Source organism: Mobula hypostoma, chromosome 2 (genome assembly GCF_963921235.1).
Source record: "Mobula hypostoma chromosome 2, sMobHyp1.1, whole genome shotgun sequence".
NCBI classification, from domain to species: domain Eukaryota; kingdom Metazoa; phylum Chordata; class Chondrichthyes; order Myliobatiformes; family Myliobatidae; genus Mobula; species Mobula hypostoma.
In genome coordinates, this window is record NC_086098.1 from 146,255,495 (window position 1) to 146,282,809 (window position 27,315).

At 42.5% G+C, this 27,315-nt stretch overlaps 1 protein-coding gene across 1 annotated transcript in view; it reads right to left on the minus strand.

Annotated features, from left to right (window-relative positions):
• LOC134357492 (interferon gamma receptor 1-like) overlaps positions 1 to 25,665 on the minus strand; it is a 50,056-nt gene extending 24,391 nt beyond the window's left edge. The window contains exons 1-4 of the mRNA XM_063069120.1: positions 25,647 to 25,665; positions 21,857 to 22,087; positions 1,769 to 1,895; positions 1,510 to 1,685 (exon numbers count right to left, since the gene is read on the minus strand). Of these exons, the coding sequence (XP_062925190.1) occupies positions 1,510 to 1,685; positions 1,769 to 1,895; positions 21,857 to 22,087; positions 25,647 to 25,665 (553 nt within the window). The remainder of the gene's footprint in view (positions 1 to 1,509; positions 1,686 to 1,768; positions 1,896 to 21,856; positions 22,088 to 25,646) is intronic.
• Positions 25,666 to 27,315: the final 1,650 nt, after the last annotated feature.

Sequence of the window (27,315 nt, forward strand, 5' to 3'; positions counted from 1 at the left end):
CCGCCATTTAATCCCCCCTCATTCTCCTTTGCTGAAGAGTCTTCTGCAACCAGAAGCCCCGGATGAACCATGAGATCCACAATGTGCAGAGGGCCAGATCAGAGGAATTCAAGTTCAGTGACCAAGAGAGTTACAAGAGGGCCAGCTACGATCATTGTAAAGCCATCTCACGGGCAAACTGGCAATTCTGGACTAATCTTGAATCAATGAAGGATGCTCGACAGCTGTGGCAAGGCTTGAATACTTTCATCTCTTACGAAGTGAAATCCAGCGACATAGGCCCAAGAGGAACATGATAATCTGCCTCAATGACTATCACCCAGTAGCACTTACATCCACAGTGATGGTGTTTTGAAAGGTTGGTGATTAAAAAAAATCAACTGCTGCTCGAAAAGTGACTTAGATCTACTCCAATTTACCTAATAGAGCAACAGGTCCACCTCATTAGCTCATCCCTCAACCCTTAAAACTTCTGGACAGCAAAGATGCATCCGTCAGGTTGCTCTTTATCGACTACGGTTTGGCATTCAATACCATCATCCTCTCACTTGCAGAGTTTGTTGTTGGTGCAGTCTTTCATTGATTCTATTATGGTTATTGGATTTATTGTGTATGCCTACAACAAAATAAATCTCAGGGCTGTACAGGTTGACATACATGTATTGTGATAACTTTACTGAGAACCTTGAACTAAAGTCCTAATCTACTCAACCTTTTCCTATAACTCAGTTCCTCAAGTCCTGGCAACATCCTTGTAAATTTCCAATGGTGACTCGAAGTGTGAGGCAGCAGCTTCACTAACACTAACATCTGCTCTTGACTGTATACTGAGAAAGAACAGCAAATGTCCGATGGTAATATCCATCCCCACACTCAATGATACTACTGGAATTGTGAAATTGGGGAAAGAAATCTGAATTACTCTTTAAGGTGGCACCTTTTAACTAACAGGTTTAACAGTGATTTATTTCAGTAAAAATTGAGAAAGGCTCAGATTCCTAACAGTCACTCAGTAATGGTCCCAACCTCTTGTTGCTTTGGTAACAAGAGGATTAACAATCATTGACAATATTTGCAGTTTACCTCCTGTTCTCTTATGAAAGCAGTCAGCTAAGAAAGGAGATTCTAAAGAGACACGCCGTGTCACAATTGATATTTTACTGCCTGATTTCCAGCAGTTTTTGCGTGTTGCTCTGGATTTCCAGCATCCCCCTGTGCATCTCTGTCTGCCCCTCTCTGTTGGACCTCTCTCTCTCTCCCCCCTCTGCCTCCTTGTCTGCGCATGTGTGCATGCATGTGATGTTTTACTCATTTTTACATATAGAATGCTTAGGAAAACAACCTATTTTAAAATTTAAATAAAAGACAAGTACATTAATATTTTCAAAGCACATTTGTTTACACTCAAAGCCAATTTTTTTTGTCATTATTCTTCAGAAACATGTTATGCAATATTGACAGATTTTAGTTGTGATAAAGATTGTGGCTGGTCTTTGAATTCCAACTTACCATTTTGACCAAAAGTAAAGCGACTAGTATAAGCAAACTCCGACTCTTGCAATGCCGTAACCGCTTTAACTCGGGCATAGTAACCACCCAGATGATTCTCAGAGATGACAAAAACATTGCTGAGATCACAGGAATGTGTCGAAACATTGACACAAACTGGCTTCCATTCTGAAGTTCTGAAAACAAAAGCTTCTATTAACCTCCAACTCAGAATGCTTCCATTGTTAACAATAACTCATTAAAAAAGGTATAAACTTACCCATATCCAAAAAAATCGACATTAAACCTAGTTTCTTCACTTGAATTATGTACATCCCATTTCAGGACAGTGTGGAAGTCATGTGACTTGATCGAGAGATTCACTGGAGCCGAGAACCCTAGCTGACCTGTTTAAAATAATTTTGATTAAAATGAGTCAGTTTTTCCCTCCTCACAGAAATACTTCTTTGATTGGAAACTAATCTTGGGATTAGCGAAAACCCGTATATACACACACACTTTCAGTGGCTAATTTATTAGGTGCACCTGTACACTTGCTCATTAATGCAAATATCTGATCAGCCAATCATGTGGCAGCAACTCAATGAATAAGAGCATGCAGACGCGGTCAAGAGGTTCAGTTGTTGTTCATATCAAACATCAGAATGGGGAAGATATGTAATCTAAGTGACTCTGACCGTGGAGTGACCGCTGGTGCCAGATAAAGTGGTTTCAAAATCTCAGAAACTGTGGAACTCCTGGAATTTTCATGCACAACGGTCTCTAGAGTTTACAGAGTATGATGCGAGAAACAAAAAAAAATCCAGTGAGCGGCAGTTCTGTGGGCCAAAATGCCTTAATGAGAGGGGTCAGAGGAGAATGGCCAGACTGGTTCAAGTAGACAGGAAGGCGACAGTAACTCAAAAAACCACACGTTACAACAGTGGTGAGTAAAACAGCATCCGCGAATGGCAGCAGAAGACCATGAACATTCTTAGTGGCACTATATTGGGTACCAGAGGTACCGAGTGGTCACTGAGTGTATATGAAGCAAACCAGTCTTAGTTTAATCTCAGTCTGACAATATGCCCCGTAATTCTGGTCCATACACATAATAGGAACATAATTATTTGAAGAATCAGAAACATTTACCACAGAAACAGGCCCCTTAGGCCCAGCTCTTTCCCGCTGACTGCTTATCTACACCAGTCCTACTTGCCTGAATGAGGCTCACATTCCTGAACACATTTTATATACATGTTCAAACACGTATTGAAAGTTGTAACTGTATCAGTCTCCGCCACCAGCCACATATTCACCACCCTCTGAAAAATTCAGCCCCGAGATCTTTAAATTTCTCCCCTCTCACCTTAAACCTGCTCTCTAGTGCTTGACTTCTCTGCCTGAGGAAAAAGACTGCCTTCCTCTATCTCTGCCCCTCAATTTTAGCTGGTGTCACAATAGTGTGGCGGCTAGTGCAATTACTTTACAGCACCAGCGATCGCTGATTAGGGTTCAATTTCCTCCACCTTCTGCAAGGAGTTTGTACGCTCTCCCTGTGACCCCGTGTGTTTCAAAGAGGGCAAAGTAAGGTTAGGTAAGCAGGCTGTGGTCATGCTGTTTTGGTGTCAGAAGCACGACGACACTTGTGAGCTACCCCCAGCATAATTATAAGGCTGTGTTGATCATTGGCGCAAACAACGCACTTCACTAGGTTTTGATGCACACATGACATATAATCACCTCTCAGTCACCAACGTTCTAGTGAAAAATATATAAAAATAAAATCATAAGATTGTATGAGGCCACTTGGCCCATTGAGTCTGCTCTGCCATTCCATCATGGCTGATTTATTTTCCCTCACAACCCCATTCTCATCCCTTCTCTCCGTAACCTTTGAAACACTGACTAATCAAGAACCCATCAACCTCCACATTAAACATATACAATGCCTTGGCCTCCACAGCCACCCAGGGCAATGAATTCCACAGGTTCACCACCATCTGGCTAAAGAAAATCCTCCTCATCTCTGTTCTAAAGGGCATCCTCTATTCTGAGGCTGTGCCCTCTCGTCCTAGATTTCCTCACTGCAGGAAGCATCCTCTCCATATCTACTCTATCTACACCTTTCAATATTCAGTAGGCTTCAACAATGACACACACCCCACCCCTCACTCTTCTAAACTTCAGCAAGTACATGCCCAGAGCCATCAAATGAACCCTTTCATTCCTGGGATCACTCTTGTGAACCTCCTCTGGCTCCTCTCCAATGCCACACATCTTTTCTTAGATAAGGGGCCCAAAACTGCTCACAATACTCCAGGTACAGTCTGACCAATGCCTTATAAAACCTCAGCATCATATCCTTGCTCTTTATCACCACATACAAACCCTGAGATCCTTTTCCTGTGAGCATACTTAACAAATCTATAGAACGGTAACTGTAAGCAGGATCGGTAAACAGTAAACATCAGGAACTGTAAACAAACTGTGCAAATATAAATAAATAGCAACAAATTATGAGCATGAAATAAGTGTTATTTAAGTGTAATTATCTACTTTTGTTCAAGAGCCTGATGATTGAGGGGTAGTAACCGCTCTTGAACCTGGTGGAGTGAATTCTGAGGCACTTGTACCTTCTACCTGATGGCAGCAGCGAGAAAAGAGCATGGCCTAAGTGGTGAGGATCTTTGATGATGGGTAAACACGAGGAATTCTGCAGATGCTGGAAATTCAAGCCACACACATCAAATTTGCTGGTGAACGCAGCAGGCCAGGCAGCATCTTTAGGAAGCACAGTCGACGTTTCAGGCCAAGTCCGGTCTCGGCCCAAAACGTCGACTGTAGCTCTTCCTAGAGATGCTGCCTGGCCTGTTGCGTTCACCAGCAAATTTGATTTGATGATGGGTGCTGCTTTTCTACAGCAATGTTTCACGTAGATGTGGTCAATGGTTGGGAGGGTTTTACCCGTGATGTACTGGGCCGAATCCACTACCTTTTGTAGGATTTTCCCCTCAAAGTCATTGTTGTTCCCATACCAGGCCGTAATGCAGCCAGCCAGCACACTTGCCACCACACATCATCCTGTACAAAACCATGTGGGCTCCTTCAAATGAGTCCTTGCCTTTCCAAGTGAATGTAGAATGCCCCTCAGAATCTGGTCCAACACATTTGTCACCACTGATAGGAAGCCAATGTGGTTTCTGGGCACATCCACCAGTTCTGCTGGCAGCTTGTTCCACACTAACACCACCCTCTGTATGAAGAAGTCCTCCCTCAATTTCCCCTAAATATTTCATCTTTCACCTTTAACCTATGATTTCCACTTGTAGTCTCACCCAACCTTAGTGGGAAAATCCAGCTTGCATTAACCCTACCTACACCCCTCATAATTTTATATTTCCCTATTAAATCTCCACTCATTCTCCTTCCTTCTGAAAATAAAGTCCTACCCTATTCATCTTTTCCCTATAACTCAGGTCCTCCATTCCCGGCAACAGCCTTGTAAAGTTCCTCTGTACTCATTCAAATCTTATTTACATCTTTCCTGTAGGTAGGTGACCAAAACTGCATGAAGTATTCCAAATTAGGCCTCACCAACATCTTATACAATTTCAACATAACATCCCAACTCCTGGACTCAATACATTGATTGATGGAGACTAACGTGCCAAAGGGTTTCTTCACGGCCCTATTGTCTTGGCCTACTACTTTCAATGAATTATGGATAAATCCGACCCTGGTTGGTCCTCCTGAAGTGTAATAGATGTATTAAATTCCATCTGCCATTTTTCAAGCTGGTCTAGCTCCTGCTGCAAGCTTTGATAGTCTTCCTCGCTGCCCACTACACACTCAATCTGGGTTCAGTGGCAAATTTACTGATCCAGTTCAGCACATTGTCATCTACATTAACAACGTGGATGATAAACATCAATGGACCCAGCACTGATCCTGCGGCACTCCACCAGTCACAGGCCTCGACAACCGTCTACAACTACTCTCTGGCTTCCCCCACAAAGCCAACGTTTAATCAAATTTACTACTATGAACTAACTCTTCACTTTCTGCTCTCAGTATTACTTATTTACTTTGTATTTGCACAGTTTGCCTTCTTTTGCACATTGGTTGTCAGTCTTTGTGTCATTTTTTCATCGGTCATATCGTATTTCTTTGTTCTACTGTGAATACCTGCAAGAAGATCAGGTTCAAGTTCTAATTCAAGTCTATTCCATTTTAACCGTATACACACATACCGCCAAATGAAACAATGTTCAAGAACTTGGCCTCCAGACTGAGATGCACAACAATACGTATTGCTCACACAGAACACATAAGCGAATCTCACAGTAGTATATGGTGATGTATATATACTTTGATAACACATTTACTTTGAACTTTTGAACATGGATCTATCCTATTTCACACCAGCAATGTAGCCTGTGGTCCACAGCCCTGGTGTCTGATGCCCAGAACTGAACACATTAGTCTAGCTGGGAACTAACCACAGTCCAGTCCATCTCTGAGCCACTTCCTTGAACCCCTCCAGTCCTAGTAGATCCCTTAATGGTTCTCTGCTAGGGAAAATTCAGAAATGAAACTCAGCCACCATTTCTTATCAGCTATGAATTAAGGCAGGAATCCAGAGATTCTCAAAATTTTACATCTATTACAGTCTGCTGTATCCTCACCTGCCTCAAAGACTTCAGTTCAGCTGAACAAACTGCCCAGGCAACATGTGTGAGAAGTTAAAATCACCTATCACAACCTATTATTTCTGACAACTGCCTGCAATCTCTTTACTAGTTTGAACCACCTACTATCTATGTATATTTAAGGCAGAGGTAAATATTCTTCATTGGTCAGGGCATGAAGGGATATGGGAAGAAGGCAGGAGATCGAGCTGAGGGGAAAATTGGATCAGCCATGCTAAAATGGTGGAGCAGATTCACTGGGCCAAATGGCCAAATTCTGCCCCCATGTGTTATGGTCTTATATTTCTTACAACTGTCTGCAACTTCTCTTGTAATTTGTTCGACCACATTCTATAATATACAATACAGTTCCATTAGCCTGTCCACCCTTTCTTATTCCTCAGTTCCACCCATGAAGTGTCAGTAGACAAGCTCTCCAGTCTGTCCTGACTGAACACCTGCAGTAACATTTTCCCTGACTAGTAATGCCACCTCTCCTCCTCTAGTCCCTCTCATCCCATCACATCTAGAACAGTGAGCTGACAGTCCTGCCCCTCCTATAACCAGATCTCACTAATGGCTGTAATGTCATAATTCCCACATGCTGATCCATGCCTTAAGCTCGGCCACCTTACGTCCAATACTCCTTGCAGTGAAATAGAGAAAACCGAAAAACATTAGTCCCACCATGCTCACCTTTCCAAGATAAATGATATCAAAGAATATGATGCCTGCACTAGAGAGCAAGTCTTATATGAGGTTGAGTGAGTTCGGGCTTTCCTGTTTGGGGCAAAGAGGATGAGCAGTGATTTGATACAGGTGTACAAGATAAGAGGCACAGATCGAGTAGTAGGTGACTGGAACTGCACACAATACTCCAAATTAGGCCTCACTAACATCTTACAGAACTTCAACACAACATCCCAACTCCTGTACCCAATACATTGATTTAAGGAGGCCAATATGCCAAAAATTCTCTTAAGGACCCTATCTACCTGAGATGGAAACTGAAAGCAGCTCACATCACATTGCCCAGGAATTTTGGTGTACCAGTACTAAGCATAATTATGATTTGATTCTCAATGTTGCTTATGGTGAGACATACTGTATTTTGATAATAAATTTTATTTGATCTTTAAAGTTAGTTTTGTTATGGGCATTAACCTTGTGGCTGCCTGTAAGGAGACTAATCTCAAGTTTATATATAGTATACATGCATTGATAATAAACGTTCAAAGTTTACTATCAAAGTACATATATGTCAGCAGATAAAACTCTGAAGTTCATTTTCTTACGGGCATACTCAATAAATCCATAATAGAATAATAACCATAACAGAATTAATTAAAGACCACACTAACTTGGGTATTCCGTCTGTGTGCAAAAGACAACAAGCTGTGCAAATACAAAACTAAAGAAATAATAATAAATAAATAAGCAATAAATATTGAGAACATGAGATAAAGTGTCCTTGAACGTAAGTCCTCAAGTTGTGGGACCACTTCAATGATGCGGCAAGTGAAGTTCAGTGAAGTTTCCCCCTTTGGTTCAACAGCAGTATGGTTGAGGGTAATAACTGTTCATGAACCTGGTGGTGAGAGTCTTGAGGCTCCTGTACCTTCTTCCTGATGGCAGCAGTGAAAGAGAGCATGACCTGGGTGGTGGGGGTCCCTGATGATGGATGCTGCTTTCCTGTGGTAATGCTTCATGAATATGTGCTCAATGGTGGGGAGGGCTTTACCTGTGATGAACAGGTACTTTTTGCAGGCTTTTCCGTTCAAAGGCTTTAGCGTTTCCATACCAGGCTATGACGCAACCAGTCAATACACATCTATAAAAGTTTGCCAAAAAGTTTTAGATGTCCAGCCGATTCTTCACAAATTCCTAAAGGAAGTAGGAGTGTTGCAGTGCTTTCTTCTTAATTGCACTTATGAGCTGGGCCCAGGACAAATCCTCCAAAATTATAATACTGAGGAATTTAAAGTTACTGACGCTCTCCAACTCTGATCCTCTGATGAAGAATGGTTCACAAACCCCTGGTTTCCTCCTCCTGAAGTCAATAATCAGCTCCCTGGTCTTGCTGACATTGAGTAAGAGGATGTTGTTGTGGTACCACTCAGCCAGATTTTCAATCACCCTCTTATATGCTGATTCGTCACCACCTCTGATTTGGCCAATGACAGTGGCTGTCAGCAAACTTGAATATGGCAGTGGAGCTGTCAAGACTCACAGTCAAAAGTGTAAACTGAGTAGAGCAGGGGCCAAGCACAGAGCCTTGTGGTGTCCCTGTGCTGATGAAGATCACGGAGGAGATGTTGTCAATCCAAACTGACTGGGGTCTGCAAGTGAGGAAATTGAGGATCCAATTGCACAAAGAGGTATTGAAGCCAAGGTCTTGAAGCTTATTGATTAGTTTTGAGGGGATGATGGTATTAACTGCTGACCTATATTTGATAAGGAGCATCTTCACTGTCCAGATGTTCCAGGGTTGAATGTAGAGCTAATGAGATGGTATCTGCTGTGGACCTTTTGCTCCCGTAGGCAAACTGGAGCTGATCCAAATAAGTTTTCATGCAGGAGTTGATATGTTTCATCACAAACCTTTCAAAACTCTTCATCACTGTGGATGCAAGTGCTACTGGATGATAGTTACTGAGGCTGGTTACCATGTTCTTCTCAGGGATCAGTATGAATTCAGTCTACTTGAAGCAGGTGTTTTTTCCCCTCAGAGACTGCCAAAGCGAGAGGTTAAAGATCTCAGTAAATACTCCAGCCATTTGATCAGGTCAGGTCTTTACTATGAGGCCAGGTTTCCCCGCCTGGGCTGGATGCTTATTGTGGGTTCACCCTTCTGAAGGCTGCTCATACATTGGCCTCAGAGGTTGAAATCACAGGATTATTGGGGCCTGTGGGAGTTTGTGATAGTTCCTCTGTATTTTCATGTCCAAAGCCAGCATAGAAGGCATTGAGCTCACCTGGAACTGAAGCCCTGTTCTCGTCTGTGTCGCTTAACTTTATAGGTGGTGATAGTATTCAAGTTCTGCCACAACTGTCGAGCATTCTTCATGGATACAAGTTTAAGTCTCATATTGCCACCACCAGTGAGATAGATTTTCGGAGGTCATACCCAGACCTCCTGTAATTTTCTTATACTTTGAACTTTGCACTTTAAAGAAGGTGCAAGGGTGATCACTAAAATTTACTAGTCTTAATCTCAAAAACAATTAATTTTCCCCATGGTCAACCACATGTTAGCTGCTCCAGAACTGGAGATCAAAATAATCTTTACATTTTCACACTGGATTTAAATTATAGTGTATTCCGAAGAACTTCAACATTGAAATCAATATTGTGTGTAGGTGGATACTCACTTAAAGATAATTATATTAAATGTTCATATTAATTTATTCATCACCACTACATTCAAATATATCATTTGCATTAACAACCGCTACAATTTAGGGATGTTCTGGGGGCAGCAATATTCAGGCACAAATATGTTTATTGAGTATGCATGTTTTTATTGATAGCTTTGCTTAAATTGCATAATTTTAATCCACTAATTATTTTATTCACAGAATAATTACATTCAGTAGCCACTTTATTAGGTACTCCTGTACACCTAATCGTTAATACAAATATCTAATGGGCCAATCATGTGGCAGCAACTTAATGCATTGAAGCATGCAGACATGGTCAAGAGGTTCAGTTGCTGTTCAAATCAAACATTAGAATGGAAAAGAAATGTGACCCAAGTGATTTTGTCTGTGGAATTATTGCTGGTGCAGAGTTTTGAGTACTTCAGAAATTGCTTAGCTCCTGGGATTTTCATGCACAACATTCTCTAGAGTTTACAGAGGATGGTGCAATAAACATTTTATTTCACTGACAAGAAGTGTCATAAAATCTGATTGCATAGTAATTAATGCAAATGTTTTAGCTTTTGTTGGCAGCCTAATAACCCAAGGTAGGCTAGTGAGTCCTCTGTAAGACCCGACCAACTCAGTCATAGGAATCAGGCTGAGGAGCATCCAGTCAGACTTCTCACTATGCAATGCAACCCAGAATTGGACATCACTGTGCTTCACTTGACAAACAAATTTTATTCATGAAACACTGAACAAAACATCACCATCACCAGCCAATCTAATTCCAAGGTCAGGAATGTACTGGCCAGTTCAGGCAAAACCTGAGCATGTTAATTGAGAATACACTTCCTATGTAACATATGGGGAGTGTTTAATGGCTCTGGGCCTAAATTTCCTGGAATTTACAAGAGTGAGGAGGGGGAGGGGGGAATCTAATTGAAACCTATCTAATACTTAGTGGCCTAGATGGAGGGGATGTAGAGAAGTTATTTCCTGTAGTGGGGGAGTCTAGGACCAGAAGGCACAGTCTCAGAATTGAGGAAAATCCATTTAGAACAGATGAGGACGAATTTTTAAAATCCAGATGGTGGCAAATCATTAGAACTCAGTACCACAGTTGGCTGTGGAGCCAAATCATTGGGACATTGATAGGTTCTTGACTAGTCAGAGCATCAAAGGTTACGGGTAGAAGGCAGAAGAATAGAGTTGAGAGGGATGATAAATCAGTCATTATTGAATTGTAGAGCAGACTCAATGGGCCAAATGACCTAATTTTGCTCCTGTGTCTTCTTGTCTTTTGTACCAAGAGTAGTGGGAGAACACCAAAATGACATTCTGACATTTAGTCATCAACTTTATATGAAAACATCTCTTTAATTCAACTTTTACAAAGTAGGTCAGATTTTATGGTAACCACAAAAACTAGCAATGAGCGTACTTTATGCACAACATTAAACACCCACAGGAAAATATTGGCAATCTTCTTTTACTCATTTTCAAAATAAAATACTTTTTAGATTAAGTGGATATGACTACATTAAAAAATTTTGATAGTCATCTCTGGACAACGATATGCTTCGCATGGCTAATTTTGAAAATGGAGAGAACTAGTCAAAAGTTCTAAGTATTAATTAGACCCCCACCATCCAGGCCATGTCCTCTTCTCACTAATACCATCCGGCAGGAGGTACAGGAGCCTTACTAACCCTTCAACCATCAGGTTCCTGAACCAGTGTGGATAACTTCACTCACCTCAACACTGAACTGATACCACAACCTACTGACTCCATTTCAAGGACTCTTTACAACTCCTGTATGTATTTATGTGTAGTATGCAAGTACACAAAGTACATTACTATGTATTTGCACAATGTCAATGTATAGTTCTTATAAATTCCATTGTTTATTTTCCCGCAAGAAGATGAATCCTAGTGTCATATATAGTGACATATATACTTAAATAATAAATTTACTTTGATTTTGACATCCTGAGCCACTTCTCCCAATATCAGCTGAACAACATGGCACTGTTTACGCACAAAAAAAATTAGTCCAGAAGCTCTCGATACTAAGCCACAAAATAAAATCAGGACAACTGCTTAAATGTCTAGTCAAAAACGGAAGTGTAAAGGAGTGGGATAGATAGAAAGAAACATTTAGGAAATTATTTTCAGAGCAGTGGGCAATAGGTCATCAATGGCAGAAAGGAGACGTGTCCGTGAGTCACTTAGTGATGGCGAGAGACGACTTGAGGGATTTGAAAACAAAGACAAGGAAGTTTAAAATCCACTAACAATGACTTCATACAGGAAGCTAGTCCAAACTAGGAGTTCAAAGCAAGTGTTATTATCAAAGTACATATGTATACATCACCATATGCAACCCTGAGATCCATTTTCAAAGGATTCAAAGGTTCATTTATTGTCAAAGTATACAACTCTGAGATTCTTCTTCCCCAGATAGCCACGAAACCAAGAATAGCAATACAATCATTAGCCCACAAGCCGCCCCTCCCACGCATGAAACACAAGAACATCAGCCCCAAAATACTCCTCTCCCATACAAAAAAACCACAAGAACATCGACCCCAAAACCCCCTCACCACACAAAGAAAATCTAACATTGACCTCCAGACCCATGTCCCCCCAGATAAGACGCCAAATCTCAGTCAATCTATAGAATACTGTAATAACCATAGCAGAATCAAGGAAACACCACCGAAGTAGGGCATTCAACCAGAGTGCAGAAGACAAACTGTGCAAATAGAAAAAAAAATAATAATAATGAATAAATAAGCAATAAATATTGAGAATATGAGATGAAGAGTCCTTGAAAGTGAGCCCATTAGTAGTGGGAACAGTTCAGTAATGGGGTGAGTGAAGTTATCCCCTCTGGTCAACAGCCTGATGGTTGAGGGGTAGTAACTGTTCATGAACCTGGTGCTGTGGGTCCTGAGACTATTGTTCCTTCTTCTTGACGGTAGCAATGAGAAGAGAGGGAGTTGTGATTTAACACAAGAAGCCTAAATTGAAACAGTAAATCAAACACAAAATTATTAGGGGTCAGTGACAGACACGCTTCAGTAACCTGAGAACTAACAGCTAATGTCATACTAAACTACAGTGTTTTATTCGACACTCAGTGCTCAGAAATGGGTCAAAAGGCATCTCAGCCGGCTATTTATTGAGAGAAAGTTAACAATTGTTGACATCTAATTTAATCCTGGTTAAGAAGTAACACTCAATTCTGTCAATAAAAACGTTTCTCAAACACAGAAGAAAGGAAGAATAGAGAAAAGTTCATCACTGGTGGGAAAATGCGCAATTTCATCATGTTTATAGTATGTTGTTAGAAATAAATGATCTTATTTTTGTTTAAAAAAACTAAATCTGGATTTTTTGATTAGATCTCTGCAAGCAGCTTGAACATAAGCTATGAACGTGTGACATAAAATTAGAGAGATGGAAATGAGATATAGCAGACATCCCACCCTGCAAAAACTCATTTCAGGGAGTTAGCACCATCAATTTGCGGAGGCTCCGGAACTTCCAGGAGAGGTGGGATGTCTGCAATAGAGTAGTTCCTTAGCAGCTAGCCAGCTAGTTTAAATAATGTTAGCTATGCTAATGAATGAATGACACCTGTTAAACTCACCTCAACATGTCTTTTACAGTCACCTGGGTAATAGGAAAGTCACGGTTGCAAACAGTGCAGCGAGCAACACTGTCATTATTCTCCACCCCTATTAGGCAGGGGTACACTTTAGGGTAGTCTGGGGTGATGTACGTTTTATATTTTCTTTCTTTGGAACACTCTGCCATGGCGCGCTCTCGTTCTCTCACTCTCTCGTGGTCGCTCTCGCGCACTCTCTCTCTCTCCCTCACTCTCAAAAAAATTGATTTCCAGGATTTGTGGGCATCAGGGAGCCACTATTAATATGCGGGAGACTCCTGGAACTTCTGGGAGAGGTGGGATGTCTGATATAGTAAGGGGTTCATTTAGAAACTACTGAACATGAAGAAAACAACACAAGCCAATACAAGAATGTTCCTTGATGCAGCAGATAATTTGTCTCAGTTCTACAACTTTCAAAAGATACCTTATATTTTCCCCATTCAGACAATAAACACATGGAAGAAACAATGAAGAATACAAGGACTTCCATTTATAACAAATGAGGAGGAATTTCTTAAGCTACAGAGTGGTCATCTGTGGAATTCATCATAGACGACTGTGCAGGCCAAGTTACTGGGTATATTTAAAGTGGAGGTTGATAGGTTCTTGATTAGTCGGGGCATTAAAGGTTACAGGGAGATGGCAGGAGGATGGGGTTGAGAGGGATAATAAATCAGCCATGATTGAATATGGAGCAGACTTGATGAGTTGAATGGCCTAACTCTACTTCTAAGGCCAATGGTCATCCTGACATTAAGTCAGGCTCATGAGACATTACCACATATCGGATTGCAGTAATTGAAATCCAATTGTTTCATAAATATCCTGCAGATTCATCGAGCAAAAAGCTGATTCATGCAGCAGTATCTACCTCATGTGGCAGTGGTTAAAAAATTCTCTAATTTATTTTTGAGACTCCTCCATGAAGTGAAGATGCTTCATTGGCACAGAGCACTGATTAGAATTCGTGCTGGGATGAGGTGCAGAGAAATCATGGCAGGCAAAGTGACAGCTTCTAAAAAACACTGACACAGCTGGATAGGGCAGTGATTAAGACAACCAACTTGCTGCCACTCATATTAGGCACAAGAGTTGGACCACTGTTAACTTCCTTGGCGTTTCTATTTCAGAGGATCTGTCCTGGGTCTAGCATGTGCCATTACAAAGAATGGCTTGGCAGCACCTCTGCTTTCTTAGAAGTCTGTGCAGATTCATCTAAAACTGACAAATTTCTAGAGATGCGCAATGGGGAATATATTGACAGGTTGCATCATGGCCTGGTGTGGAAACACCAATGCCCTTGAATGGGAAATCCTGCAAAAAGTAGCGGATATGACCCAGCCCATCACAGGTAAAGCCTTCCCCACCACTGAGCATATCTATAAGGAGTGCTGTTCAACCCGGAGAAGTGTGAGGTGGTACACTTTGGAAGGACAAACTCCAAGGCAGAGTACAAAGTAAATGGCAGGATACTTAGAAGTACGGAGGAGCAGAAGGATCTGGGGGTACATGTCCACAGATCCCTGAAAGTTGCCTCATAGGTAGATAGGGTAATTAAGAAAGCTTATGGGGTGTTAGTCTTCATAAGTCGAGGAACAGAGTTTAAAAGTCGCGAGGTAATGATGCAGCTCTATAAAACTCTGGTTAGGCCACACTTGGAGTACTGTGTCCAGTTCTGGTTGCCTCACTATAGGAAGAATGTGAATTGGAAAGGGTACAGAGGAGATTTACCAGGATGCTGCCTGGTTTAGACAGTATCAGAGATTAAGGGAGCTAGGGCTTTACTCTTTGGAGAGGAGGAGGATGAGAGAAGACATGATAGAGGTATACAAGATATGAAGAGGAATAGATAGAGTGGACAGCCAGCACCTCTTCCTCAGGGCACCACTGCTCAATACAAGAGGACATGGCTTTAAGGTAAGGGGTGGGAAGTTCAAGGGGGATATTAGAGGAAGGTTTTTTACTCAGAGAGTGGTTGGTACCTGGAATGCACTGCCTGAGTCAATGGAGGAGGCAGATACACTAGTGAAATTTAAGAGACTACTAGACAGATATATGGAGGAATTTAAGGTGGAGGGTTATATGGGAGGCAGGGTTTAAGGGTCGGTACAACATTGTGGGCCAAAGGGCCTGTACTGTGCTGTACTATTCTATGTTCTAAAGCTGCATCCAATATCATTGGCCCCACCATTCAGGACATGCTCTCTTCTTATTGCTACCATCTGGAATGAGGTACAGGAGCATCAAGACCCGCACCACCCGGTCCAGGAACAGTTACCACCCCTCAAACATAAGGCTCTTGAACTAGAGAGGGTAACTTCACTTACCCTAAACATCAAACTTTTCCCACCAACAATGGACTCACTATCAAGGTCTCTACAACTCCTGTTCTAGATATTTATTACTTACTATTATTTCTTTGTTATATACTTGCACAGTTTATCTTTTGCACATTGGTTGTTTGTCTGTATTTGTCAGTTGCGGTTTTTCATTGATTGTATTTTGTTTTATTTACTGTGAAATGCCCGCAAGAAAACAAATCTCAGGACTGTATATGGTAACGTTTATGTACTTTGATAACAAACTTAGCTGTACAAGACATTGTTAGGCCGCACTTGGAAAATGCAGCCCTGGTAACCACGTTACAGAAAGGCAGCACTAGAAAGAGTGCTGAAGAGATTCATCACCAGGATGTTGTTTGGAATGGAGGGCTCTAATTACAAGGAGAACTTGGACAGGCTGAGACTGTTCTCAACAGAGTGCAGGTGGTTTATAAAACTGAGGGGCATGGACAAGACAGATAGTCACCTTCTTTTTCCAAAGGCAGAGGAGCTTGAAACTAGGGGAAAGTGGGGTTAATGAGAGAGAGGAAATATTTAAAGGTGATTGGAGGGGCAGGTTTTCCACACAGAAGGTGGGGACATTAAACAAGCTGCAGAGGTAATGTACATTCGTAGTGTTTGAAGAGCTTTAGCTCAAGTAGATGTTTTGGAAAGGAATAAAGGCTGATTTATACTTGTGCGTCAAATGTACGCCGTAAGTATGGCGTAGCAGTGTACCCTACGCCGTACTCTACACCAACCCTACGCCGTAGCCTAACGTGCACCTCTCCCAAAATATAACTACGTGTCGCAAACCGCAACAACTGTGATTGGTCCGCTTGGTAGCATCGCATTTCCTCCTACGCTGCAATACGTTGAGGAAAAACTTTTTCACCCAGAGAGTGGTGGATATATGGAATGCTCTGCCCCAGAAGGTTGTGGAGGCCAAGTCTCTGGATGTTTTCAAGAAAGAGATGGATAGAGCTCTTAAAGATAGCGGAATCAAAGGTTATGGGGATAAGGCAGGAACTGGATACTGATTGTGGATGATCAGCCGTGATCACAGTGAATGGCGGTGCTGTCTTGAAGGGCCAAATGGCCTACTCCTGCACCTATTGTCTATTGTCTAATAGCTTCCCATTGGGCAACTGAAGGGCAGGGAAGGAACTCTGGCTGCAATGCTTTCTATAAAGCTTTACAGACCTCTGAAATTATGGAGGACCCTGTGCTTGACACCAGTTTATAGCTAGCTGCTACAGCCTGTTGATTTCCACCTGAAGCTAAAACTCGAATGGTGATTGCCAGTCTCTGAGTATGCTGTGCGTACACTGATGCAAAATAAATGGTTGGAGACAATGAACCAAATCATCAAATCGACCAGCCGACATCTTAAAGTATTTGAAATGCATTTCCTCATCCGTCTCTCAGTGGCTGGACAAGCACAGAAAATTCATCCTCCTTCAGTTTCAGTCGCCATTGTTTGAAGTTTGAGTTTCTTCGTGTTGAGTCTCAACACGAAGAAACTCAACACAGTGGCATAGAAACCCCACCGCCAACTAGTGTTTTGGCGGTGAATTGCAGAGCGACGCAGACACACCAACGCACAAGTATAAATGCTCACAACTGTGTAGCCCACTTGCGTAGGCTATGGTGTAAGCTAGTACACACAAGTATAAATCAGCCGTGAGTGGACATGTGTCAAGTGCAAGGAAATAAGATCAGTGTAAGTAGGCATAGAAGAGTCAGGCCGATTGGCCTCTTTCCCTGCTGCACGTCTCTCTGGCTCTTTTACATGCAGCCTGGGATTAAATCTCTCAAAGATAATCTAAAAGTTTGTCTGTGGATAAAAGCAAACAGCACCAGGCTTAAATAAAAACATGGCATCCAACAAACATTTAATGTGATAATTAATGTGAAAAGGGATCTAGTGCTTTCCTGACATCTATGATGGATAAACTCTTATTGGGCTTCCAGCCAGGTACAGATATCCATTATACGACATTTTGATGACAAACTCTGCCATCTTCATCAGGACGACGCCTGGGCATGTCTAGTCCGGTGGTATTTATATCCTCGTCATCCTGTCCCTCCTGATCGGTTAGTCCTCATCCAATCAGGTTCCCGCTTTCCCACCTTGCTTACAATCGAATTTCATTTCCTTCTTAGAACGAGACCTTCATCTTTATTAAAATTCTACACAAAACTACTGTGGTGTGCCAATGGCTTTTGGGACTGCCTGGTAAAGGAAGCCATTGAAATAAAACTAGGGGAACATCACAGCTCATGTTGCCACACGCCACTTGGATAATGAATTCCAAAGGATAACAGATATTGTTATTACCATGCTGCATCCTCCTTACAATCCACAGCACCTCACAGACTTTATATTATCTCTAGATTCTGACATTCAGCCCCATCTTCGGATTCATAGACTGTAGGTGATCAACAGTTGGGAACTGCAGCAACCATCTGGCAACTGGCCTTCCAAAGTAACACTCACAAAATGCTGGAGAAACTCAGCACGTCAGGAAGCATTCTGTGGAAGGCCAATGTTTCAGGCTGAGACCCTTCACCAGCCGACCTTCCATTTGTGCCAGAACATCAGTACACTGTAGTACTCTCCCACGCTGTCTACTGTTCAAGACAACTACTTGCCTGGCAAGTTACTGAAGGACTCCTTTTCTGTACTGCAGTGACCCGAATGCCACAACAGAGTCCTCAGTTTGATATAACTGCAACACCCCTTTGTGACTGTTTATTCGGATGTGCAGGCAAGTTGCTGCATGCCTTCATTACTACCAGATTTACTTGCGGGAGCCCATGACTTGCACCCCAAGATCCATTCATACATCAATGCTCCTAAGGGTTCTATAATTCACTCTTATACTTTTGCCTTACATTTGACTTCACAGAATGCAACATCTCACACTTGTCCAGATTAAACTACATCTCCCTCTTCTCTGCCCAAATTTCCAACTGATTCGCACCTTGTCAAATCCATTGACAACCTTCCTCACCATGCACAACGCTACTATTTTTGTGTCACTTGCAAACCTATTAATCAGTCCAGCAAAATTGTTATCCAAGTCAATACATTAGTGCTGGGACCTCTGTTTATGATATAGACAATCGACTATTGTCTGTATCATAAACAGAGGTCCCAGCACTGATCTGTGCAGAACACCACTGGCCACAGATGAAAAATTTCTTCACCCAGATGGTGAAAGCCTGTTGGAATTCTCAGCCCAAGAGGAATGTACAGCAGTCATTTAGAATATTCAGGTAAAAAGAATGGTAGATTTTTGATATCCTTGCCGCATAGAGGAACTACAGTGAAGATTCAGTGGTTCTACTGCCTGGGGTGCGGGATCAATAGTCCAGGCTTCTACTCATTATCAAAACAAGGGTTGGCCTTACTGAACCATCTAAAATGTACAGGCATCACAACAGGAGAAATACAGGAACAATATTTCCCTGATGTAGGAATCTGGAACTAGGGGATTATGGACTCAAAATAAGGAAGAGAATTTGCTTCACTAAATGTGTAGTGCATCTTTGGTTTCCTTCCAAATGCAGATCAATTGACTTTTAGACATTGGAAGAATGGAAGAATATGGAGATAGGACAGGCAAAAGGAGATGAGCCACGAGGAAGACCAGACCACCATAAAACATCAACCTCTGCCTTAGTCGTCTATGGTAATGAATGCCACAGACTCACCACCCTCTGGCAAAAAGAAATTACTCCTTGTCCCTGTTCTAAAGGGATGTCCCTCTATTCTGAGGCTGTTCCCTCTGAACCTAGACCCCCCCACTATAGGAAATGTCCACTCTGTCTCGGCCTTTCAAAATTCAGAAGTGACCGCAGGCCATAATCTACCAGGAATTCCAAGATTCTGGATAGCCCTCACAGCCTATTCAAAGAAGGAACATGTTATTTCATAAATACCCACTTTATCAAATATCTGTCATAGGGTGCACTCTGTAATCCCTTACTAAAGAAGATTATAACAGGATATTTATTAAATCATAAGACAGTAGTCAAACGTGGTTCCATAGAAAGAACCAAGTTGCAGTGGTCAAGTACAACACTTTACAGTAGTGGCGACAAGGAATCATTGAAATTTAAAATACAAGGTCAGCAAAGCAATTTAGAAGGCAACTGGTACATTGCCCTTTACTGCACAAAGACTTGAGCAAAATTGATATTTTGGTCCAGTTATGCAGGAGGAATTAAGAGATTATCTACCAGTTTAGAAGAATGAGAGGGAATCTCATTCATATTTTCAATATTCTTCGGGAGATTTACAAAGTAAATTTGGAGATGATATTTCTCCTGGCTTTAATCATTAGACCCATGAGTCATAGTCTCAAAGTAAAAGACAGCTATTGAGAACTGAGTTGGGAAAAAGTTTCTTCAGCCAGAGTATGATAATCTTTGTATTTCTCTACTCAAGAGGAACATGAAGGCTCAGTTAATAAATACAGTCAGGACTGATATTTTTAGTTATTAAGGAAATCAAGATATATCTGATGAGTACAAGAAAGAGGCACATGGGCAAGATGTCAGCTGTACCCCTACTGGAGTAAGCACAGGAGGTGATTATCTTTCTTCTGCTCTTTATATTAATTTTTTTTAAAAATCTATCTTATACAACTTCAAAATGACATTCCATCTTCTGTACTCAATAAATCAATTTAAGGCGGCCAAAGTCCTCTGAAACCATGCCAGAATCCATTGACTCTTGAAAAGTCATTACTAATCTCTGTAGCTGCCTCTTTATAACCCTGGGGTGTAGACCATCAGATCAAGGTGATGTATCTACCTTCAGACCTTTCAGTTTCCCAAGAACCTTTTCCCCATTAATGGCAACTTCACTCACTTCTGCCCCCTGACACACTTGAACATCCAGCATACTGCTAGTGTCTTACACAGTGAAGAATGATGCAAAATACATTTTTGTAGATACTTTGAGATAGGCAAAAGAGTACGAATAAAACGGGGTGGGGGAAGATGTGGAGCATGCACAGGCTGAGGGGATTTCACTTGACAACATGCTCAGCACAGAACTGCTGGGATGAAAGGCCTCTCTCACTGTGCTGTGCCATGTTCTATATTACAGTGGTTTCCCTCCCAGTGATGTCTGGTGCCCACCTCACCCACGGGAAGCAGCCCAACCACACCCCCCACCACCCCCAGCCTGGTTAGATTCCCTCTTCTCTTTACTATCAAGGTGGAGGTACAGGTGCCAGAAGATTCACTCAATTTCAGGAACAGCTTCTTCCTCGCCACCATATTTCTGAATGGACAATGAACCCATGTACACTCCCACAGAACTTCCTCCCTCTCCTTTTACAGTTTTAAAAAATTTTTTACAAAATGTACTGCTGCCGGAAAACAATTTTCGCAACTTATGCCAGTGACAGTAAACCCAATTTCTCTGATCCGCAGTGACGGACGGGAAGGCGAACGTGTCGCCCAGAGCGGATCCACCAGACATTTTGCAATCGTCCTTGACCGCCGGCAGCGCGCCACAGTCTGACCCAAACAACTCCCGAGCAGCCTGCGTGCACTGAAAGTCGAGTAAAAATGTCTTATCAAAGTACCTACATGTCACCATATACAACCCACAGATTCATTCTCCCCCTCCCCCACCCCCACCCCCCGCGGGTATTCAGTAAACAGAAGCAAACAATGTTAACCCCACTCATGACAGAAACTGACAAATAAACAATGTGCAAAACACAACAAACTGTGCAAATACGCAAAGAAGAAAGAGTACGGAGAAAGAGACCCGCTTCTCGCCCATTGCAGCCAGGCCCCGATAATAAATAAGCCGCGTTTGGCCGGGGTTTTCCGACAATTCTCCGTGTACCATGACTTATTCCCAACAGGAAGTGACCTTCATTCATACCTTTCCTGCGCCAGGGAAAATTCCCCTCATTCTGCGGGAGGCGCAGCGTTCTTTGTTACTGCGCGAAGATCTGCCCGGTTAAAGCACGCATAGAAAATTAAAGTGCAGCTGCTTGGAACGCTGGTGCGTTAGGGACACCGCAATACCTTCAATATCTGTACATTTTACTTCTCAATTCCCAACCTAAAACGAGCAGAGATCGGCTGAACACTGAGCCCCACCCATGGCCACCAGCACCGAACACCCCCCCCCGCCCCACTCCTCCCCTGCCTTCCCTCCCCCGAGCTGCCGCTTCGCCCCGGCCCCGACCCCGACAAGGCTGCACCAGCGGCGGGTGTGGGAACGCGACTAGGGCCGCCGGTAGGAAGAGACGGGGCGGGCAGCGGCTCGGACACTTACCCCGGCTCTGCGCTGCCGTTAGCAGACAGAGGCAGAAGGCGCAGGCTAACGTTGAGCTGCGCCATATCCCGGCGGCCACCGACATGGAACCACTGCCTTCCATTCGGTTCTGCTGTCTGAGTCCGGGAGGAAACCGCCGGGGTGGATCCGCGAACAGCGCCGGGCTGGGAGGTGGTTCCTGCGTCAGCGCCTCTTCAGGGTTAACCCTCTCCGTGCTGAGCTCCGCGACATCTTCTCAGGCACTCCCGGGAGCAGAGGGCGGAATCGGCGTGGACAACAGGAGAGAGGCAAGAGGTGAAGAGAGCCCTTCAGCCTTTAGCTCACAAGGCAACCACAGAAGTCAAAGGCAGCAGTCGAGCACCAAGGTTCAAGTCATAGTGTGACAGAGCACGGCAGCACAGAAACGGGACCTTCGGCCCATCTCGTCTGTGCTGAAATGTTATTCTGCCTATTCTCATCAACTCGCACCTGGATTACAGCCCTTCCCCCCCCCCATCGATGTACTTATCCAAACTTCTCTTAAATGCTGAAATTGACCCCCACATCCACCAGTTCTGCTGGCAACTTGTTCCACACTGTCACCACCCTCTGCATGAAGAAGTTCACACGCAGGTTCCCCTTAAATATTTCACCTTTGACCTCACCCAACCTCAGTGGGGGAAAAACCTGCTTGCATTTATCCTATCTATACCCCCTCATAATTTTGTATACCTGCACCTGTATTAAATCACCCCTAATTCTCCTGTACTCCAGGGAATAAAATCCTAACCTATTCCATTTTTCCCAATAAGTCATGTCCTCAAGTCCTGGCAACATCCTTGTGTTTTCTCGGAACCCTTTCAATCTTATTGATATCTTCCCTGCAGATAGGTGATCAAAACTGCACACAATACTCCAAATTAGGCCTCACCAACTTCTTGTACTACTGCAACATAATATCCCATCTCCTGCACTTATGCTAATGGACCTTGAGTATATGACAAACTACAGAAAAACAAGAAAATGCATTAATGGAAGAATGTCAAGAACACTGATAGGTAGATATATAGAATGTCCTTGAACTGAATACAACACTTTGGTATAAAATGATGATTATGCAGTCTGTGTTGTATCACCAGTTTAAACAGGGTAAGTGTTGGCACGTGGCCAAGTGGTTAGGGCATTCGTCCAGTGATCTGAAGGTCTCTAGTTCAAACCTTGGCTGAGGCAGTGTGTTGTGTCCTTGAGCTAGGCACTTAACCACACATTGCTCTGCGACGACACTGTGCCAAACTTTATGGGTCCTAATGCCCTTCCCTTGGACAACATCGGTGGCATGGAGAAGGGAGACTTGCAGCATAGGCAACTGCCAGTCTTCCATACAACCTTGCCCAGGCCTGTGCCCTGGAAACCTTCCAAGGCGCAAATCCATGGTCTCACGAGACTAATGGATGCCTATATAAATAGGATAAATGCAAGCAGGTTTTTTACCCCACTGAGGCTGGGTGAGGTCATGGGTTAAGGGTGAAAAGTGGAATAGAAGCATAGAAAACTTACAGCACAATACAGGCCCTTCGGCCCACAAAGCTGTGCCGAATATGTTTTTACCTTATTTCCATGTGTCTTCTGCCATTGTCTTACACAGTACAGACTATATGGGAAACAACTGGAAAAAAAAATCAAAACACACTGCCACCAATTTAAGGATAACCTAGGTTCTTCACACAGAGGGTGGTGAGAGTGTGGAACAAGTTGCAAGCAGACTTGGTGGATGTGGGGTCAACTTCCTCTGTTCTGAGGCTGTGCCCTCTGATCTTAGATTTCCCCCATAGGAAACATCTTCTCCACATCCACTCTATTTAAGCCTTTCAACATCTGATAGGTTTCAATGAGATTCCCACCTCCCCCCCCAATCATTCTTCTAAATTCCAGTGATGGTACATGGATGAGAAGGGTATGGAGGGTTATGGTCTGGGTGCAATTCTATGGGACTAGAATAGATGGGCCAAAGGGCCTGTTTCTGTACCGTTGCACTCTTTAATTCTATGACTTTAAATGCAGCTAGCTTTAAGGATGTTGCAACAGAAATGTTTATTAAAATTATATCAACAGGAGTGTACAGAGCTCATTAAACCCATCTGATAGGTTCCACCATTCAATATTTCATCCTCAATACCATCTCATGCACTTAATGCATTTTTTTTAACCTGCGCTAGTCTCTCCTTGAGGTGATTAAATAAATTGTGCAGAGACTATGAAAGGACAGGTTATGCACATTTCCTTGATACAAAAGATGTTCAGATATACAGAACATTTACATATCAGTAGTTCTTTATCACACACCTATATGGAACATCTGCTGTTCAAAACACCAGTACCAATTTTATGTATCAAATGATCCTTTGTCCTGATTTGGATTTAATGTCCTTTACATGATGAGCACAATGTTTCCTTCACGGCACAAATGGGGTGTGTGCTGTTGCACAAATTGTAGAGATACGCACAAAATATCCCCAGCTACACTGTGGAAGTACTTCTCTGTACTTAATAAGGTGGCCACTGAGTGTATGCTTGTGGTCTTCCGCTGTTGTAACCCACCCGTTTTGAGGTTAGATGTGTTGTATGTTCGGAGATGCTGTTCTGTTCTAATGCATGATTATTTGAGCCAACTTGAACCAATTTGGCCATTCTCCTCTGACCTCTTTCATTGATAAGGCATTTAAGCCCACAGAACTGCTTCTCGCTGGCTGTTATTTATTCGTTGTAACCTCTAAAGATTGTTATCTCTGAAAATCCCATGAGATCGGCAGTTTCTGAGATACTCAAACCACCCCATCTGGCACCAACAATCATCGCACAGTCAAAGTCACTTTCACTGCATCCCTTCCCCATTCTGATGTTTGGTATGAACAACAACTGACCCTCTTGACCATGTCTGCATGCTTTTCTGCATTGACTTGCTGCCTCATGATTGGCTGATAAGATTTTTGCATCAATAAGCAGGTGTACAGATGTACCTAATAAAGTGGCCACAGAGTGTAGGTGTTAGGATTGATTGATTAAACAAGTACATAGTAACAGTGTGGAGTTCCTTAGTAAGTACAGACATATACATGAATCTCATTTCTGTGGAAATCCTCAAAAGGCGATGCTGTAAAAGGACAGCAGAAATTCAAGATGGGGAACCAGGAATGAGCAAAAAATTCTAGCTTTTCTGGTGATATCTACATCTCAGAAAATGAATGTATAAAAATGTATTTCTTCCCAAGCAATCCTTATGTATTTGTATGTTTATGTGTTTACTTTTCTATATCTCAAGCAGAACAAAGATGCAAAACATGAAAAAAATAAGTGCATTCACAGGAGCAAAATATTATGAGTTTAATACAGTTCCTTGGCAACAGCATGTGGTCAGCTGTTTAATGTGGCCACACTTGTAGTTATTTTCCTAGCAACGTACTTAACACTGTGCATGCAGCATAGATCAGATAACATCAGGCTAATGTGATACCATGTGGGTAGATATCTGTCCACATGCATGTGCAAATGCATGCTCAACTTGAACTGAGTAGATGTGGATTTCAATAGTAGTTGAGGAAGAATTCTCCAGCACCAGATTATCCCCCTTCCCCCACCCTGCTTTCTAGAGCAAAATAAGGTGACTAGATCCAATAAGCAATATCCAATTTTGTGTGTGTTGCTTGGATTCACAGCATCTGCAGATTTTCTCTTGTTTGTGACTAGATCCAATAACTGTTTTGTTAAATTAACCATGTTGTTCTTTAACATAAAGCTACAAGTTCAGTCCAACCTTGCTGCTCACTCCACATCGTCCTGCAAATTCTTTCCAACACTTAACAACTTTTATTTTGACCACCGTGGTTGAACCTATCTAGCCAGCTGGTGGCCTAGTGGCATCAGCGCCAGACTTCGGAGCGAAGGCTCCCGAGTTCGAATCCAGCCGGCTCCCTTGCACCCTTTCCATCCATGCTGGGTTGAGCGTCGAGCTAGCAACTCGGCCTCGTAAAAATAAGAAAGCCTGCTAAAAAAACGCCATCACGACAGCATCCATCCCAATGACTCCACTCGGAGTTAAGGGCTTTCTTCTTCTTCTTCTTGGACCTATCTACATTATGACCCCTGGCGTTCCTTTCCAAACCCCAACCACTTGTTGCATATGTGGTTCTTTTGCCAGTCACCTTCCTTTTGTGTCCTCTGGTTCTTGATCCTTTCACCAACAGGAGCAATCTCTCTTGATCTATTCTGCCTACACCCTTCATGATTTTAAATACCTTTATCCGTTTTACTTACAATCTCTTCTATTCCGAGGAGAATGACTCTGGGTCACTTTTTCATCTTCTCCAAAGGCTTTATGTCTTAGTGTGGCATCAATAAATGGACACAAGATAAGACAGCAAGGATAGGACAGACAAAGAAAGTGCTTTTGAACAGAAAGACCCAGGAGTACAAGCATATGATTCCCTGAATGTGGCATCACAGGTAGACAGTGTGGTGAAGAAGCACCCCAAGATCCCCTTGTACATCAATGCTCCTAGGGATGCTGATATTTACCGTATTCTTGCATTTGACATCCCAAAATGCAATGCCTCATACTTGCCCAGATTAAACTCCATCTGCCATTTCTCTGCCCAAATTTCCAACTAGTGTATCATTTGTCAAAATTCCAAACTATCTGCAATTCCATTCATTTTTCTGTTGTCTCCAAACTTGTTCCTCAGCCCACCTATATATGTTACAAACAGGGGTCCCAGCACTGTTCTTCTGTCACAGACCTCTAGCCACAATAACACAAGTCCAACACTACCTTCTATGACCAAGCTAATTTTGAATCCAATCTGCTAAGTCCCTGCAGATTGCATGTAGTTTAATCTTATTGAGGGACCTTGTCAAATGTTTTTCTGAAGTGCATGTTTCCTCTTTGTTACCTCCACATAAACTTCAGTTGAGTTTGAGATGTGACATCCCCCACACAAAGCCATGCTGACTCTCCCTAATGAGTCCATGCTTTTCCAAATGTGGGTAAATCCATCTCCTAAGAATCTTCTCCAAAACTTCCCTGCCACTGATTTAAGATGAGAAAATGGAATTTATGGCCTATAGTTTCTAGGATTATTCTGATTTTCCTCCTTAAACTACTGAAGAAGAATAAGGTGTGAAGATGAACGTAATAAAGTTATGCTCTGCAACAAAGAAATGCACAACTAAGATACCTATCCCAATATAGGACTTCAATAGAAATTATCATCATCATTATATGCCACGTTGTATGATGTGGGCGATCGTGGTCTATTGACCATGATTGTACTTGGAAAATTTTTCTGCAGAAGTGGTTCGCCATTGCCTTCTACTGGGCAGTGTCTTTACAAGATGGGTGAACCCAGCCATTATCAATGCTCTACAGAGATTGTCTGCCTGGCGTCAGTGGTTGCATATCCAGGGCTTGTGATGTGCACCAGTTG